This window comes from Apium graveolens, chromosome 10 (assembly GCF_009905375.1).
Source record: "Apium graveolens cultivar Ventura chromosome 10, ASM990537v1, whole genome shotgun sequence".
Taxonomy (NCBI): domain Eukaryota; kingdom Viridiplantae; phylum Streptophyta; class Magnoliopsida; order Apiales; family Apiaceae; genus Apium; species Apium graveolens.
In genome coordinates this window covers 17,624,185-17,644,476 of record NC_133656.1, presented here as the reverse complement: position 1 = coordinate 17,644,476, position 20,292 = coordinate 17,624,185, and the positions used below count along the sequence as shown (strand labels likewise).

Sequence of the window (20,292 nt, the reverse complement as noted above, 5' to 3'; positions counted from 1 at the left end):
CATCTCAGTGTTAAATTGTATAAGGTATTCCGCCACGTCGGCTTCACCGTTGAATAGAAGATCGGGGTTGTGCCTAAATACCCGAGGTAGGGGGATGATCGGATAGCATCCGTGAACGGAGAAGGGGCAGCTGAGGTTGGGGACCCCCTTTTCTCTCGTTCATCTCATCTAAGATCCTTCTCAGGTCTCTTACTCTAACAACTTCTCCTTCTCTATCACCATCTGCGTTACTCGAATAGTGTGAGCCTTGAGGTCGCTCGCGGCGTCCCTCTCCTCCGGCTCGCACTTGCGACTCCTCTTCATGATTGTCTCTGCGTCTAAGTCGCTCCTCTCTCCTGGGCGAGGTGCGCTGATGTCTTTCTGGAGGGGTCACTGCACGCTCTCTTTTTGAGGCCTCTTTGATCCACGGGCTCTTTTTCTTCTCTCTCTTTATTGCAATTCTCTAACTTAAGCCTGAGCTCATGTTCACTTAGCTTTTTACCCACACGGTCTAGCATGCTAGTTGACCTTGCCTCAGACGAAGCTGGCTTCTGCCCTGATCTCTTAGAGATCTAGCTGCCTCGCTCATCATGACCTTGGGGTATGTCTTCCTCTTTATGTAATGCCTCTTTCTTCAGCTTGGTCTCAGTTGCTGCGTCTTCAAAATCATGGATCAGCCTCTTTTGAGGACCTTTGCCCTTCCAGCTATGCTGAGAGACCTTGAGGCGGCGTGCCTTATGCTTGGCGTTCCGTCCCAAGCTCCTCTCTACCCTTGACATCCGAGCGTTAATCTCGTTCATCTGATCGGCTAGTCCTTCGAGGTATGTCATGACCGCCTTCCCGTTGACGGTTACGATTGGTGGAGGTGGCATCTGATTATCCGGGGGCGTGTGCTTGACCTCGTTCTGGTCCTTCTTCTTGCCCCCGCTTCCTAGTGTCGCCGCTTGTTTGCCTTCTTTGGTAATCTCTTCTCCCTAAGATGAAAACCCCCCTCCTTCTAGTGCCAATTGTTATAGGGAGAATTTCGTATAACAGTGTTGTGAAGGTTGATGGATGGAACAAGGATCAAGGACGGTGTTTGAAGGTGGAAGAAGGTTATGTATGGTGGAGGCTGAGTTTGTATGTTGACTCCTTAAGAAAGAATAGGGTTTACTATTCTCTATCAAGTGTCGACTCATGTCTCCTACAAGTGCCTACGTACCCTATTTATAGGGATCAAGCCTCACGTAGTTCTTGGGGAACAAGTCACGTAGGCTAGGGTTAAGGTTCTCCAACCCGTGCAGCCCAAGCCCATGATAAAGTCAGGCCTTCAGCCAATTAGTCACGTAAATCTCGACTGGCTCCACACGCTTCCTACAATCTCGCGGTATCTCCGCATTCCTTCCCATAATTGTAGGAATAACCCGTGTCGGCCCCAAAATCTACGATCAACTCAATCATCTATGAGTCACTTTCCATATTGCACACAAAGTCCTTTGATGCGGGCCGGCCTGGTCACCTCGGCCCGCATTGCCTTCCTTTTCAATTAATAAATACAATGTTACCTCTGTTTTCATAAGATGTGGGCTCATGGACCCCGCCCGCGTGTAGGCATCTGAGCCCAGCCCGCGTGTGGGCATCTGAGCCCAGCCCTCCTGTAGGCAAGTGAGCCCAGCTCGCGTATGAAAGCCCAGATGCAAGTATGAGCCCACCTTACATATGTGAGCCCAGCTCGCATGTCATGAGCCCAACTCGCATGTCATGAGCCCAGTCCGCATGTGCTGGATCAAGTCACATTAATCCATGGTTCTAGCCCACACATGAGAGTCCAGCTATTCAATGAACCCATGCGGACCGGTTTAAGGCCCATGACCGAAAATGGGCATAACACATGTCTTAAGTAATTCAAATTCAAAATTCATTACTACTTTTCTTGATAATCATTATCTTCTTCTTCTTTATTTTTTACAGGAAATATACGTGAATATTGTATACATCATCATTCATCATCTGCTATCGATTTTTTATTTCACGCTTTCTGTTATCTTCTGATCAAGATTTTGTCCGATAATGTTTAACCAAAGCTATTATGTTTGTTGTGTAGTAATGACAGAACCTGGGCATCTCGCATCATGACATGAGCGTAGGTTAAAGCTTTGAACGTGAGGAAACAATCTACTATCTTCTATAACCTCGGACATGCTATGAATATGCATAATCAAGGGTTTTGTTCTCTGTTATTTATACGTTTGTATTGATAGGACTAATTACATATCAAAGAAGCTATGAACAGGAGCAAACGTTTTACTACCTTTGATGATTACGGTCCTGGTACGAGTCTGCATAATCATTCTATCTCTTTGTTTTCTTTAAACATTGTTATTGATATTTTGTAGTCATCATTGTCATATTTAGTATTTGTTTTAGCTCTTAAGTGACGAGGTCGTGGACAGATATGCGATCCAATTCTCCAACCTCTGGATGAGAACAGATCAGATATCTGACGAAATATATCTCAGACTGTGACGACTACCGAAGCATCTGTCATGTCTAGTGACTACAGTATGTATATTTTTTAAATAATTTAAAGATATGTGATGTATCTTAGAATGATTGTGTTTAATAATGTATAAATTTAATTTTTGAGCCCAGTTTGTCGAGGTCGTGAGTCAGCTTTGGACAGGTTTCTACGTAATAGGTTGCTCAACATGAATCATAATGGTCTGGAAAATCCAGGTATTCTGTATTTGCAGCATATCTTAACATATTACGTCACAGTTCATCGTCTTTTTGTAATATTTGGGATATATCGTGCAATTATTTTTGCTAATAGATAATTATTATATGTATTCAGTATCTATTCTGTGAATTATTTAAGTGTTAAATGTGTTTGAATGTTTAAAAATGTTATTAATTAAGTATTTCAATTTTTATATGTTCCAAATAAAATATAGATAATTGTCATATCTTCCTAATTATTTTTATATTGATTTATGAATATATAGGAATCATATGAATTTTATAAAATCTTTTTCCGGGTATTTAAAATCTATTTTATAAAAACAGGAACCAACCGACGTCATCCGTTGTTACGTTTTTAGAACCCGAAACTCTTCCGAGAACTCCTTCCTAACCTAATTGTAATATTCTGAGCATATTCCGTGTTTTGACTTTTTCGATCCGGCGTACGGTTTGTCCTGCGCGGGTCCCGGCGCAACATTTTCGATACAATATTCGTTTCGGTAAATCAATAAAACTCGTATTTTCGATAAACGGGAGCTTTTTATTAAACTATTACAATTATCACTTCGTAATACGTGTAACCAGGCGCTGAGACCAAGACCGCAGTACAAATTGTACTGATTTGGATAATTATCACGAAAACCGATACCGTTTGGATCAGTTTTTATAAATAAACGTACCGTTTTATATCTGAAATGATCCAACGGGATACTAATTTTCCGTAATTATAAATAGCCTCTATCGTATTTTATTTTGTACCAGAAATCAATTACAAACAGTATTTACAGAGTTTTTACAGAGAAAATACTATAATTATATTTTGTTCTTCATAATCAAACACAAATTCGAAGGCGTTATCGATGTCCGATTTTGGCGTACATATATTCAAAACGAAGCTACTGAAATCTAGAATCCAAATCTTCCATCACTTTCAACCCAGAAACATCAGGTGATTTCCTATTTAATTATTTATATTCGAATTTCTTGGTATTTAAATTATGAATTTTTGTACGGATGATGGTTTGAATGATTTGATGATGGTATGTTGTAGAGCTTCTTTTCCTGATCATTTTGATATATTATACTTCAAATTTGGAGTTCAGTAACATGTTTAATTTTGGGTTTGATTCTCGGAATTTAGAAATTAGGGTTTATATTACTTTGAATGTTTTCAATTCGATTTGGGGGTTTCTTATTTCAGAATTGATAGACGTTCTAGAGGGGTGGGTTTTGTTCCCCTTGAAATTTGTAATCGATTCGTATAAGTTGTGCAAATCGACGAGGCCTGTAGAGGAGTGAGTTGTGATTTGAAGTTCTCGCCGGTGTTCTTGAAGTTTTTGGCCGGATTTTTGTTTCCAGATATCATTTGGTTTGTTTGTGGTTTGATTTGAACTCCTGTCGTGATTTGGAACGAAAACCCCACCTGAATCATGTAAAACCATGCCGTTTTTGATCGAATCGGGGCTCGCCGGGGTTATTTTCCGGTCACCGGAAACTGGGTTCTTCGCGACCCGTTTCTGTTCTTGGTGACCCGGAATTCCGACCCGGTTTTGATCCAAAAGTTCCCTAAATCAGAAGTGTTTTGGCATTTTTGCAAGTTAGTACTTGAAGTTTCCAGAACTTTAAAAATTCTGGATTTCTGTTTTGAATTCTTTCAAATTTCGGATTTCTTTTTATAAATTATTTTTAAAATTGTTTTTAATTTCAGAAAAATCCGAAAATGATTATTTTAATTTCAAAAATCATTATTTTAATTCCAAAAAAATTATTTTTAATCCAAAAATAAATCTGAATTAGTTATTTAATTAATTTCAGTTAATTTTTAATTGATTAATTAGTCAATTAATTCGAAAATTAATTGATTAATTGATTTAATTAATTATTAATTGATTTTAATTAATTATTTCATTAGAGTTAATTATTTAAAAATGATTTAAAAATTCTGAAAAATAGTTTCGAGCTTTAAAATATTATTTTAAATTAGTTCCAAGGCTCGATAATTATTATAAAATTGTTTCGAAGCCAGAATTGGCCAACCGAACCTTGTTTATTACTCTGAAATTGATCCAACAACCCGTTTTAATTTCGAAAAATGTTTTAAAAATCATTTTAAATACCCGAAAGCCTGTTTATGATCCGAGACTTCTTTATAAATGAGATGTCATTGATTATTTGACGTGTTATGTGTTATATGTGACTTGTTGGTTGACTGCCGGTCTATATGTTCGGTGATTACTTATTTATAGCGTAACTTTTAATCCGTTAATCGGATTTGGGTAAAACGAAGGGTAGATAGAAGTGTATGTCGAATAGAATGGTATGAGTTAAATATTAATAGATACTTATGATGCCTAGCAGAGTAAGAAAGGCGTAAGAAAGAGAAGCAAGTGATCAGAGGATAGAAGCGAGGCATAGGAGAAGCAGACGAGTGATTGTTGAATGGGGTTATTAGACAAGTACAAGTGAAGTTGAAATCGATTATGATAAGGCAAGTATTTCTAAATTTTTCTCAAGATACAATGCAAATATTTTCTAAATTCTCTTGTGACATATTGTTAATACCCAAAATAGTTCTGTTTTATACTGTACACATTTTGAATCCTTCAGCCTTGAACCTGAGCTACATCATTTGATCTTTGAGCCGTAAGCCTTATTCTTTGTAAACCATTTCTTGTTGATTTACCAGATACTAAACCACACCAATAAGATACTACTCCATAAATATATATCCATCATATATACCAAACACTGGAACAGAATTGTTTACACATACAGAAACTTTTATACTCAACCATACCTTGTGATATCAAAGTACTAAAACCTTGTAAAAACACTATTCATCTAATATCCGATTATCCTACCGGCTGGAGGCCACTTCTTTTATGTATTTTGACATACCCTTTTTGGTAACTATGAATTTTTACCATGCTCTTTTACAAATGTTTTATGGTTATTGATTATGATCTGGTTTTATTGAACTCTATTGTTTATCATATTAAAATGCTTTAGAGTTGGATAGTTTTCTTTGTGTGGACCAGATTCATGGTCAGACCATATCGATGGTCTAGTTAGGCCAACGTGTGCCTTGGATCCAGTAGTTAGAGCAGTGCTGTGTGCTTTGCTCGGGGTTAGTGCATGACTGATCAGCAGCCTAACCTTGGTTTTAAAAACTTAAAATGAATATCCATTTCTATTGACTGTTTAACAGGAAACTTGATTCTTTTGAATCACCTCATTTATTATTGTTTAACCTCAATTATTGATAATATGACTTGCTGAGCTAGTTAGCTCACTCTTGCGAATCTTTTTATGTATTCTACAGTTAAGAAGGATACGGTTGATAGCGAGGTTTCCCAGTTCAATGTTCGAGCTAGGATTCCAGATTATGATTGATCGAGCTAGCAGAAGCTTAATGCAGTAGTGAGATAGTAAGGTTGTAAGAATAATTTCATATCAGTTGTAAATTAAATTAGTGGGATTTGGTACGTTGTAATAAAAGTTAAGGTTGTGGCTTGTTTTCATACTTTAATCTGTTGCGATCCGTGGTTAAGTAAAGCAGGGTCCTTGCAAATAATATTTTATATACAGGTTTATATTTTGTGTATGTGATGTGGACCCCAAACTTCTGACCCGGGTTTGGAGGGCGCCACAGGTTGGTATCAGAGCTACAGGTTATAAGTCACTGAAACAAGCCTAGATAGTCGGCATTGGGTAGAGGGTTAGGACTAGGAATAGGAAATAGAAAGATAAGCCGTCGTGAGGTTGAGTGCGACTGTATAGTAGGTCCCCAACACGATTCGTGTTGCGATTCGGGATTCTTAACTCGCGACGTGATATCCAGGCAACGGCAATGATAGATCCTGATTTCCCTACATTAACTGATCGTTTGGAGCTTTCCGTTTAAGGATCGCCATCTTCTTCCCGATTCGATTTCCGCCTTGTTCTTCCATCAGTATTAGTGGTACTACCTTCTGTTATGACAGTTGTGCCTCTCCAAGTTATTCAACGCTATTCTATCATCTTTTGATATGAGACTACCTATTCAAGAATCTTCATTTGCTTCTTCTTGTTCTTTTGAACATTCAACTATGGATGTATCTTTTCTGTTTACTAAACACCATATTTTATATCCTCAGTTAAAAAAAAAAACCTTTCCAATGAAACAACAACATTTGCGAGAAGGGACACGATAGCTGCAGTAAATGGTGAGTATTGAGATACAAATTGAGGTGAGAAGGAGTTTAGAAAGAAGATTTAAGTGTTTCAGAGGATAGCTGTTATCAGGTTACAAGAAGTTGTTAGTAATTAGGCCACTCATGACTAGCTTGTGAAGTGGAGTAGATAAGTGTTAAAGAGAGAAAGTTAGAGGAGATTAGGGATCTGAAGATTTCTTGAAATTAATGATGTTGTAATGATGTGATATATATTTAAACAAGATGATGTGACATTAGCTGACTTGTTGACTATTGGATAGTCTGTTCCACCTAATGATTGCAGAATGGTTAGCGGGAGTACTACCAGTATGTGAGCCTTAATGTGAAGCTACGAATAAGATAACGTGCAATGGCAACAGAAGTTTTTATTGATTAAGGAAAGTAATAGACCCCAATGAAGGAGAGGAGATAAATGGAAGTGAATGGACCTTTGAGGGATCGTTCTTTAACTTGGTATTTGGTCATAAGAAGGACAACAACCAACTCATATAGTGAGAACAACCAGAGGTGTGATTTTCAAAATTTTCAAAATTTTTAACAAGTTTTCGAAAAAAAAAAAAAAAAATTTCCTCACAAAATTTCTAAAAGCCTTTTTGAATAAAATAAGTTTTAAACCTTGGTTGTCAAATTATTACTTGAGTTTCTTGTTTGTTAAAAGACCCAAATTATCTGGAAGGATGTTGTTTCAGACTCAGTATTGTTAATTTGGAGAACGAGGTAACCTGTGATTATGAAGAAGTGGGTGCAAGTATTGTCTGATAGGATTAACAACGAAACCAGTGTACGGAGTAACTATTCATCCAATTACTGGGATTATTAGAGTTCAAAGAATTCATTAATTAAACGAAAGCCCGAGCATGACCGAAAAAGATTGGGAAAATTTCCAGACTTTTCTAAAGGAAGAATATTGTTAATAAAATGATCGCTATGTTGAATGATTCATGGTTATTCCAAATTAAAAAGAGGAAACTCAAGGTTATTTGATAAGAACGCCATTTCGATCGAATTGTTAAAGTATTACATGTGTAGTTGCGACGTTACAAGTAAGAATCTACCATAATGCTTGGTTGCGAAGGCATTTTAGCATACTTCTAAAGTTGTTATACGATGCAATTAGGATATGATCGATCAAACTCAAAAGATGAATACAAGTGGAATGTGGATGGTGACCAATGGTATCATTCTTGTCCTCAACATTATAGCGTATATGCCTTTTTAATTCCTAAAAATGTATGAATTCCTTTTCTTAATAAATTCTTTATGATGATATCAAAACGGAGGATTTTGCATTCCTTTCAAACTTAATTGTTCCCCTTGAGTTTTGTTTTCTGATTGAGACAAACAGTGTTATGATGAGACACTTGTCTGAATGATAAAGAGTCGGGTGGGACGCCACCTAATCATGTGCTGTATGCCATACGGTATGAAAGACTGGCCATCTTAAGTACTATATGGTTGTCTCATTCATATTCAAATCATTACTTCTTCTTTCTTTTTAATTCTAAGTTTATTAAAATTGTGAATCCTTCTAGTAGTTTCGTTGTACCGTTGCTCTTTGGGAGAGCATTTTAAACAAAAGTCAACGTATTATACACCCAGCGGGCAAAGTCTCATTTATCTCTCATGCATGGAAAGGAAACAAGGGCATATGGTGAGAATTGTAAATCACTGGCCCTAGCCAGGGATGCATTAACAGTCAAAGGAATCTACTTTAATAAGAGATACGTCTTCGAGAACGAGAATTTGCGATACGATATTTAGAATATGGATGTGATGACGTGGAAGATTAATGCGAATACCTTATGCGTTAAAGTATTGAAAGATGTGGTAGCAACTTGATTGTATATCTCTCAAGGTTTTATTAATCAGATGAATTATCTTGTTGAATCAATAAGTTTATGACCAAAGGACTAGCAAGTTAAGAACGTGCAGTTATTGAATAAGTAAGTACCAATGGCGGAATCGATATTTCTGATAATTAGTTGCAAAGAATTAATATCATTTGAGATAAGAGGATTTGACATTATTCTAAGGAGTGGATTAACTATTCAACTGTGATGCCCAGGTAGACTGTCGTGATGGAAGATAGTTTTAAAGATGCCAAATGAGAACATGAAGAAGTTTAAAGGATAAAGGAAAGTAAAGAACTCGTTAAGAATGATTTAGGATTACGGTAACCGAAATATACGTGCTATGGTGATTATAAATAAGAGTCAGGAGCAAACCGAACTTGAAGATTTTACAGTCTCAAGATATGTTTCCAGATGAGTTACCAATATTTCCTTTAGATAAAGAAAATGCGTTTATGATTGATTTAGCACCTGAAATGAAGCCAGTGTCCGAAGCCCCACACAGAATGACACCAGATAAAAATAAAGGAGTTACCAGAGCAAATGCAGGAGATAATTAGAAGAAAAAGCAACTGGACCTAGCGTACCCCCTAAAGTGCACCGACATTATGTGTTAATAAGAAAAATGAAAGTATGAGATTATGTGTTAGCGAAAGCTCAACGAGTTTACCCTCAAGAGCAAATATCGGTTACCTCGAACCAATGATTTGTTTAATTATATGAACGAAGGAAGGTATTATTATAAGATTGATTTAAGACTAGGTATATCAACAAGTGAAGATTGAACTTATGGACATATCAAAGATAATTTCCAGAACTCAGTACTGTGGTTATAAAATTCTAGAAATGTTAGTTGGATGGTGTTACTTAAGAAGAACCATGCAACCTATACAATGATAGCTGAGGAGTTAAAGAAGAAAGAAGCGGTATAAAAGAGTTTACCAGGTGAAAACTTTAATGGCAGGAAGTATAATTCTTAGTATAGACAGTCAGTAAGGAGGAGACAAAAAGGGGATTCAGCAGAAAATTTAAAGATAATATGAATGAAGAAAGACCAGAAGCACCAACAAAAGTAAGAAGTTTTATCATGGGCTAGTTATTATTGGAAATTTGTGTAAGATTTCTTAAAAATTGCAATATTTTGGATGAAGCTAACCAGGAAAAGCAAGAAGGTTATGTGAAATAGAGAAGTGTGGGGAAAGTTTTGCGAAGTTAAATGAAAGAATGATTATAACACCTATTTTATCACTTTGAAAGTATTAGGGAGATTTGGTAGCTTATAGTGATACTTCTCGTAAGGGAATAGGATGTGTGTTGACGCAAAATAATAAAGTTATTGCATATGCATCCAGACAACCGAAACCTTATAAACAGAAGTACCCTACTCATAACTGGGAATTAAAAGCAACAATAATATTCATTTAAAAGATTGGGAAATATTATAAGTATAGAGAAAGATGTGAAATATATACGGACCATAAGAGTTGAAGTATGAACTCTTGAGGAAAAGCAAATGTAGTGGCAAGAGATGAGCAAGAAGGAGAGAGAATGAACATAAAGACTGTACCAGAAGAATTATCTATGGAATTCTAGAAGTTGGAATTGGAAGTCAGAGTGCATGATCCAAAAAAGAGTAAGAATGTATAAGTATAACTTTTCAGTCGGGATTGTTAGAGAAGATAAAGAAGTGTCAGGAAGAGGTAGTAGATCAGGATATAAATCATTTAGTATGAGAAGAATAGTGCACGCAAAAAGGACGATCAAGGTATTCTTAGGTTTTCTTCTAGAACTTGGATTCCACCAGTGATGGAACTGAAGGATGAAATTTTACAGGCAGCTCATAATTCGAAGTATTCAATCCATTCAGGGAGTACCAAGATGTATAGAGATTTAAAGGAAATTATAGGTGGTTAGATATGAAGCGGGGAATTGCAGAATGAATTAGCAGATGTTATATATGTCAACAGAGTTAAAGTAGAGCATCAGAGATCAAGTTGATTGCTACAGTCATTGAAAGTTCTAGAGTGGAAGTGGGAGCATATCACCATGGATTTCATAGGTAGGGTTACCAAGCACAAAAACTAATCATGATGCCATTTGGCTTATAGTGGATAGATTTACTAAGTCAGCTCATTTTCTGCCTATAAACGAAATATTTTTGCTCGATAAGTTGATCCATAGATGCCTGAAGGAAAGTGTAGTTCGTCATGAAATCCCTTTGTCTATCATATATGATCGAGATCCAAGATTTAATTCGAGATTTTGGAAGAGTTTTCAAGAATGTTTAGGAACAAGATTGAATATGAGTACAGATTATCACCCACAGACGGATGGCCAAAGTGAAAAAAATAATCCAGACAATATAAGACTTATTACGTGTTTGTGCTATTGATTTCAAAGAAAATTGGGGTGAGCATTTTGCTCTGATAGAATTTGCTTGCAACAACAGTTATCATGCTAGTTTCGGGATGTCACCCTAAGAAGCCCTTTATGATCGCCAATATAGATCTCCAGTGTATTAAGATGGAGTAGTAGAGCGCAAAATACTTGGACCTGAATTAGTACAGCAGACAAAGAAAGTTGTCGAAGTTATCCAGGAGAGATTGATAGCTGTACCAGACCGCCAAAGGAAATAAACAGATCAATCAAGGAAAGACATGGAATTCGAAGAAGGAAGCTTAGTACTACTGAAAGTATCGCCGTGGAAGGGATTAACGAGGTTGGAAAGAAAGAAAAACCGAGCCTAAGATATGTCGGACCTTTTAAAATTTTAAAGCACGTTGGCAAAATAGCTTTCGAGTTAACGTTACCTCCGCACATGGAGCACATTCATAATATTTTTCATGTATCGATGCTTAAGAAGTATAATCCAGAATTCAGGTTTGTAATAGAATATGAGCCGATAGAGCTTCAGGCAGATTTGTCATATGTAGAGAATCCGATAGAGATTCTAGAGGAAAGAGAGAAAGTATTAAGAAATAAAGTGGTAAAGTTAGTAAGAGTATTATGGAGAAACCCAAAGGTTGAAGAGTCAACCTGAGAATTAGAAAGTGATATGAGAGCAAAGTGTCCTCATTTGTCTTCTTAGGAGATTCTGAGGACAGAATCCTTTTAAGGGGGGAAGGATGTAATATCTGGGATATATCGTGCAATTATTTTTGCTAATAGATAATTATTATTTGTATTCAGTATCTATTCTGTGAATTATTTAAGTGTTAAATGTGTTTGAATGTTTAAAAATGTTATTAATTAAGTATTTCAATTTTTATATGTTCCAAATAAAATATAGATAATTGTCATATCTTCCTAATTATTTTTATATTGATTTATGAATATATAGGAATCATATGAATTTTATAAAATCTTTTTCCGGGTATTTAAAATCTATTTTATAAAAACGGGAACCAACCGACGTCATCCGTTGTTACGTTTTTAGAACCCGAAACTCTTTCGAGAACTCCTTCCTAACCTAATTGTAATATTCCGAGCATATTCCGTGTTTTGACTTTTTCGATCCGGCGTACGGTTTGTCCTGCGCGGGTCCCGGCGCAACATTTTCGATACAATATTCGTTTCAGTAAATCAATAAAACTCGTATTTTCGATAAACGGGAGCTTTTTATTAAACTATTACAATTATCACTTCGTAATACGTGTAACCAGGTGCTGAGACCAAGACCGCAGTACAAATTGTACTGATTTGGATAATTATCACGAAAACCGATACCGTTTGGATCAGTTTTTATAAATAAACGTACCGTTTTATATCTGAAATGATCCAACAGGATACTAATTTTTCGTAATTATAAATAGCCTCTATCGTATTTTATTTTGTACCGGAAATCAATTGCAAACAGTATTTACAGAGTTTTTACAGAGAAAATACTATAATTATATTTTGTTCTTCATAATCAAACACAAATTCGAAGGCGTTATCGATGTCCGATTTTGGCGTACATATATTCAAAACGAAGCTACTGAAATCTAGAATCCAAATCTTCCATCAATTTCAACCCAGAAACATCAGGTGATTTCCTATTTAATTATTTATATTCGAATTTCTTGGTATTTAAATTATGAATTTTTGTACGGATGATGGTTTGAATGATTTGATGATGGTATGTTGTAGAGCTTGTTTTCCTGATCATTTTGATATATTATACTTCAAATTTGGAGTTCAATAACATGTTTAATTTTGGGTTTGATTCTCGGAATTTAGAAATTAGGGTTTATATTACTTTGAATGTTTTCAATTCGATTTGGGAGTTTCTTATTTCGGAATTGATAGACGTTCTAGAGGGGTGGGTTTTGTTCCCCTTGAAATTTGTAATCGATTCGTATAAGTTGTGCAAATCGACGAGGCCTGTAGAGGAGTGAGTTGTGATTTGAAGTTCTCGCCGGTGTTCTTGAAGTTTTTGGCCGGATTTTTGTTTCCAGATATCATTTGGTTTGTTTGTGGTTTGATTTGAACTCCTGTCGTGATTTGGAACGAAAACCCCACCTGAATCATGTAAAACCATGCCGTTTTTGATCGAATCGGGGCTCGCCGGGGTTATTTTCCGGTCACCGGAAACTGGGTTCTTCGCGACCCGTTTCTGTTCTTGGTGACCCGGAATTCCGACCCGGTTTGACCCGGTTTTGATCCAAAAGTTCCCTAAATCAGAAGTGTTTTGGCATTTTTGCAAGTTAGTACCTGAAGTTTCCAGAACTTTAAAAATTCTGGATTTCTGTTTTGAATTCTTTCAAATTTCGGATTTCTTTTTATAAATTATTTTTAAAATTGTTTTTAATTTCAGAAAAATCCGAAAATGATTATTTTAATTTCAAAAATCATTATTTTAATTCCAAAAAAATTATTTTTAATCCAAAAATAAATCTGAATTAATTATTTAATTAATTTCAGTTAATTTTTAATTGATTAATTAGTCAATTAATTCGAAAATTAATTGATTAATTGATTTAATTAATTATTAATTGATTTTAATTAATTATTTAATTAGAGTTAATTATTTAAAAATGATTTAAAAATTCTGAAAAATAGTTTCGAGCTTTAAAATATTATTTTAAATTAGTTTCAAGGCTCGATAATTATTATAAAATTGTTTCGAAGCCAGAATTGGCCAACCGAACCTTGTTTATTAATCTGAAATTGATCCAACGACCCGTTTTAATTCCGAAAAATGTTTTAAAAATCATTTTAAATACCCGAAAGCCTGTTTATGATCCGAGACTTCTTTATAAATGAGATGTCATTGATTATTTGACGTGTTATGTGTTATATGTGACTTGTTGGTTGACTGCCGGTCTATATGTTCGGTGATTACTTGTTTATAGCGTAACTTTTAATCCGTTAATCGGATTTGGGTAAAACGAAGGGTAGATAGAAGTGTATGTCGAATAGAATGGTATGAGTTAAATATTAATTGATACTTATGATGCCTAGCAGAGTAAGAAAGGCGTAAGAAAGAGAAGCAAGTGATCAGAGGATAGAAGCGAGGCATATGAGAAGCAGACGAGTGATTGTTGAATGGGGTCATTAGACAAGTACAAGTGAAGTTGAAATCGATTATGATAAGGCAAGTATTTCTAAATCTTTCTCAAGATACAATGCAAATATTTTCTAAATTCTCTTGTGACATATTGTTAATACCCAAAATAGTTCTGTTTTATACTGTACACATTTTGAATCCTTCAGCCTTGAACTTGAGCTACATCATTTGATCTTTGAGCCGTAAGCCTTATTCTTTGTAAACCATTTCTTGTTGATTTACCAGATACTAAACCACACCAATAAGATACTACTCCATAAATATATATCCATCATATATACCAAACACTGGAACAGAATTATTTACACATACAGAAACTTTTATACTCAACCATACCTTGTGATATCAAAGTACTAAAACCTTGTAAAAACACTATTCATCTAATATCCGATTATTCTACCGGCTGGAGGCCACTTCTTTTATGTATTTTGATATACCCTTTTTGGTAACTATGAATTTTTACCATGCTCTTTTACAAATGTTTTATGGTTATTGATTATGATCTGGTTTTATTGAACTCTATTGTTTATCATATTGAAATGCTTTAGAGTTGGATAATTTTCTTTGTGTGGACCAGATTCGTGGTCAGACCATATCGATGGTCTAGTTAGGCCAACGTGTGCCTTGGATCCAGTAGTTAGAGTAGTGCTGTGTGCTTTGCTCGGGGTTAGTGCGTGACTGATCAGCAGCCTAACCTTGGTTTTAAAAACTTAAAATGAATATCCATTTCTATTGACTGTTTAACAGGAAACTTGATTCTTTTGAATCACCTCGTTTATTATTGTTTAACCTCAATTATTGATAATATGACTTGCTGAGCTAGTTAGCTCACTCTTACGAATCTTTTTATGTATTCTACAGTTAAGAAGGATACGGTTGATAGCGAGGTTTCCCTGTTCAATGTTCGAGCTAGGATTCCAGATTATGATTGATCGAGCTAGCAGAAGCTTAATGCAGTAGTGAGATAGTAAGGTTGTAAGAATAATTTCATATCAGTTGTAAATTAAATTAGTGGGATTTGGTACGTTGTAATAAAAGTTAAGGTTGTGGCTTGTTTTCATACTTTAACATGTTGCGATTCGTGGTTAAGTAAAGCAGGGTCCTTGCAAATAATATTTTATATACAGGTTTATATTTTGTGTATGTGATGTGGACCTCAAACTTCTGACCCGGGTTTGGAGGGCGCCACACTTTTGTTTGATTTTCCATATCCATTTATTGTTATGCAGTTCAATCAGCAGTTATAGATAAAGAGAATTTTTCTTCAAATAGCATTGGTACATTTCTTGATGACATTGTCCTGTCATATATATTCTGTAAATATTTGATGTAACTAATCTTTGATCTTATATCATTCATCAATTATCAGGTTCTCAGCAAAGTGATATAAGAAGAAATTTAACATCTAGCAGAACCTCTACTATAATGTCATCGAGATCTCACCTTGCCAATAGCCGTAAGTTATGTAGACAAACATGTAGTCAACATTTAGAGAATTACATTGATTTATAATATTTGTTTCTACTTTGTTTCTTTGTTTCAGGCTCTAGTAAAGTTCAACTGAATTATAGTCTGCATTGCAATAACAGCCCAATACTATCCTGTATAACTAATCATGAGTGTTCAGTTGTTAATCCTTTCTCTATCCAAATCATATATATATATCTATATTATGCTTAAGTTGTTGTTATGGTTTACGAATTGATATTTGTAGGATCAACTCCGACCAAAAATATCTCAGCATATCCCGCGTCAAGCAATAATACACCAATTATGTCATCGAGATCTCACAATTCCAGCACCCGTATGTGGTTTCAAACTTTATTCATACTTTTACCCCCGATTTAGGATAATTGATTTAACCATGTTTACATGACACCTTATGTGGCTGTATGCAACTAAAGATACAGATCATGATTTAACCATGAGTTTGGTTTTCTAATTTATTAGATGTTTTAATTGATTTTGTTTTTCTTAGGCTTTGGTCAAGCGATAATGAATCACACACCGTTTTCCGATAACAACCCAAACATATCATGTTTATCTAATCATAAGTTATCAGTTCTTATTCCTTGATCAGTAGTAGTCCATTATTATGCTATACATATTTGCATAATGAATTGATTTTTCTAGGTACCACTCCACCTTTAAGTCTCAAATCATATATTCCACAAAAATGAACGTCAAAGGCTCATGCTGAATCTGACATTTCAGGTAATGGTGTTCTTCCATTTTTAAACCCGATATATGAGGTAAGGATTTTTGACGAATTTACATATTTTGGAATATATTTATATATTATGTTTAAGCCTTTTCAATAGAATTGAAGAGACGCTACAGAGGCCCTAGAATATCTACAATTCTATGTAACAAAGAAAAAACTAAGGAGAATATTGATCCTGCTTCACAGAGTATGAGAAGTTGAATTTTGTTAGATTAATCTTATTTCTAAGAATGGTCATGAGAATCCATATTCTGATTTTCCAATTTAATCGCAAATATTTCACTTAGGCAGAACTTCGATACGATCGACAGCCGATTACCTTCTCACGTGGCTGCCAACCTGATTAATAATTTTGACGATGCATATGATGGAACACATGTGGAAGAAAAACTTTTTGACGAAGGTATTTTTTGAGCGTACTTTGTTCAGAACTAGGCAGGTCTGTAGCATGTAATTAAATACATATAATTAATGTACTTTTTATTTTGGTATTACTGCAGAAGCTGAACCCGTGGATTTGCCTGAGATTGATCTTTGGGATGGTTATGTTAATATTGGTCCACCAACCTCAACATGTGTTAAGTGTGGTCCCCGTATGTGGAACATGGAACGGAACAACAAATCCAACAAAAATAGTTCTCCTACCTTTTCACTATGCTGCAAGAATGGATAGGTTCAGCTCCCACCTGAGAAATAACCGCCTGAGCCACTAAGATCATTACTATATGGAAGCGACGAGACAATCCACTTCAAGTTAAACCATCATCTTTACAATTCATTATTTGCGATTTGTTCTGGTGGTGGTAAAATAGATCACAAAATTAACAATGGAGGAGCACCCTATTGCTTTAAGGTCAAAGGTCAAAATCTTCACCTTCTTGGTAGTATGCTTCCAGCAGATGGTGAATCTCCCAAATTTCATCAAGTATACATCTATGATACTGAAAATGAACTGGAGAATAAAATGAATCTAATTGGTGGATGCAGAGATGAAATTGACGAGAGCATTGTTGGAGCTTTGATGGACATGTTAAATCAGCATAATAAATTGGTTAGGCAATTTCATACTGCACGTGAGCGCTTCAAAGATAATGAACATGATGAGTTTAGATTGGTTCTCTTATCTTCTAAATCAACGAGTTGTCATCCTAATATAATTGGACCAACATATGAGGTTGGAGGTTTGATAGTAAGTACTAATGGAGATTCATTAGGTTTTCGGGATACAATTGTGGAGACGCGTACAAAATCGCTTCAGAGGGTTTGGGAAACTGACATTTTTTTATGCAACTCCAGTATCCACTTTTGTTCCCCCATTTAGATAAAGGTTTTCATACAAAGATTCCATTGAATAAAACAATAATGTCAAAATCAGCCAATATAAATCCCGATGATAATGATTTTGAAAAGAAATATCGAAAATATGTTTCCATGAAAGAATATTATTTCTATAAGTTGATGATTCGCCTTTCTGAAGGTATACTATAACCTCTCATATGAAAAGTTTTTTCCAGGATATGTTTACTAGCTTCATCAAATTGATCAGAATTTGTTATATACCATATTACCTAAATCATTTTGTGTGTGTTAGGGGTGACTCTGCATTTATCAGGTCGTTTGTGGCAACAGTATGTCGTTGATGCCTTTTATGCAATTGAACAATATCGGTTGGATTGGGTTACTACTCACCAAACAACTATAAGGTCAGATCTGTATACTTCTATCCGAGATGCTTTGCGTAAAGGTGATCACGATCCCAATTATGTTGGGAAAGCTGTTGTATTAGCTGCATCCTTCACAGGTTCGCAAAGGTATATGTCACAACATTTTAAGGATGCACTTGTGTTATGTAGGGCTATTGGACACCCTTCTCTTTTCCTGACAATGACATGTAATACAAAGTGGCCTGAAATAACCGAGATGATGAAATCATTACCGGGTGTTGATGTGTGCGATGCACCTGACATAGTGTCCAGAGTTTTTAAACTCAAGTTGGATCAGCTAATGCATTTGATAAAGAAGAAAAACTACTTTGGAAAATGCATAGGAGGTATTTTTTTATTAACCTTTCCTCTTATGACAGTTTAGAAACTCTTTACTTCGAGCATTTAATTCTAACGCATTATGCAGTTATGCATGTAATAGAATTTCAGAAATGAGGTCTTCTACACATGCATATGTTGATTTGGCTACACCTGGATTCTAGGCCCAAAATAGTTGCTCAAATAGATGCTTTGGTCAGTGCTAAAATACCTGATAAAGATACATATCCTATTGGTTATGCCGCTGTCAGCAATTACATGATTCATGGGCCCTGTGGAGTTGACAATACCTATTCACCTTGCATGGTTAAAGGAAGATGTATGAGACACTTTCCTAAGAGGTATCATACAATGTTATAAACATAGATTTTTTATATTTACATGGTTTAAATTAATCAATTTAAACCAACATTATATTAATATATTTAGGATCGTTGCCATGTAAATATATACATAATTGGATTATTTTTTAACAGGAAATATCGGTACATTCATTGCAGGTTCAATGGTAACACGTATATTGATGATTGTGGTTTTCCCATTTATCGTAGACGTAACACTGGCAGAAGTATAAAAAAGAAAGGTGTTTTTTTGGACAATAGGTTTGTTGTTCCATTTAATAGAGACTTATTGGTTCTTTTTCAATGCCATATAAATCTCGATCCCTTAAGTATCTATTCAAGTATTATCTTAAAGGCCATGATACTGCTACTATGGTCCTAAAAAACAAACGTCTGATAGTAGTGTATCGAAGAAGCAATCCTATTTAAAATGAAGTATAGCAATATCTTGATGGTCGTTATGTTTGTGCCTCTGAAGCAGCATGGAGAATATTTGGTTTTGATGTACATTCTCGGTGGCCATCTGTTGATAGATTACCTATTCATTTACTTGGAAACAAGTACGTCATTTTTAGAACAGGTACAACACTATCTAAAGTTGTTCAGCAAGCTGATAATAAAAGGACAAAACTTGAGGCTTGGTTTGAAGCTAATAAAGAATTTTCAGCCACTCGAGATTTTACCTATGCTGAATTTCCTATGCATTTTACGTGGCTACCCCGAGAGTGTAAATGGAGACCTCGTCAAAGAGGTGATGTAGTTGGCAGATTAACAGAAGTACATGCTACTGGCGGTGATTTGTTATATCTCCGCATGTTACTTATACGGAGAAAAGGTTGTACTTCATTTGACGAGCTAAGGACGGTTGAAGGTCATGTTTTTGAAATTTTCAAGAAAGCATGTGCTGCTATGGGGCTTCTTCAAAATGACAGTCAATGGCATGAAGCAATGGTTGAGAATTCGCACTCATCTCTTGCGAAACAGCTCCGTGAAATGTTTGTTAACATTTTGGTATATTGCTCAATCTCTGATCCACTGTTTTTATGGAATGGTCAGTGGAAATCAATGTCTGACGATATCATCCTCCTAAAACATAAAGAATGTTGTAATGGGAATTTACAACTCCCAGATTGTGACATTCAAAATTTTGCTCTTGCGGGTATGACTATCTTTAAATTTGGCATTCATTCTCAATACTTATATCTTTTTCTACTCTTTTCCAGTTTTTTTTTGCGATGAACGCAGTATAAAACAATCTGTATTTTCTATAATTACAGATTTTAAATACATAATTTGACTAAAAACGTTAAACTATTTTATAATTATTCTTGCAGAAATTGAAAAACTTCTGGGAAAGAGCTTAAAAGATTTCC

At 35.3% G+C, this 20,292-nt stretch overlaps 1 protein-coding gene across 1 annotated transcript; it reads left to right on the top strand.

The window, feature by feature from the left end:
- The first annotated feature begins 958 nt into the window (after positions 1–958).
- LOC141690430 (uncharacterized) lies at positions 959–20,283 on the top strand. Its single transcript, XM_074495234.1, has 10 exons — positions 959–1,098; positions 16,824–16,939; positions 17,037–17,129; positions 17,349–17,725; positions 17,833–18,013; positions 18,128–18,347; positions 18,743–18,919; positions 19,079–19,211; positions 19,361–19,930; positions 20,254–20,283. The coding sequence occupies exons 1-10, from the start codon at positions 959–961 to the stop codon at positions 20,281–20,283; spliced, it is 2,037 nt and encodes a 678-aa protein (XP_074351335.1).
- Positions 20,284–20,292: the final 9 nt, after the last annotated feature.

What these genes read in the sequence shown, in the direction of transcription:
- LOC141690430 (XM_074495234.1), top strand. Translation starts at nt 959, where the DNA reads ATGAAAACCCCCCTCCTTCTAGTGCCAATTGTTATAGGGAGAATTTCG. An exon ending in ATGTGTTAAGTGTGGTCCCC is followed by an intron (nt 17,130 to 17,348) that starts GTATGTGGAACA and finishes GTGGTAAAATAG; the next exon opens with ATCACAAAATTAACAATGGA. An exon ending in TCCTTCACAGGTTCGCAAAG is followed by an intron (nt 18,348 to 18,742) that starts GTATATGTCACA and finishes CCTGGATTCTAG; the next exon opens with GCCCAAAATAGTTGCTCAAA.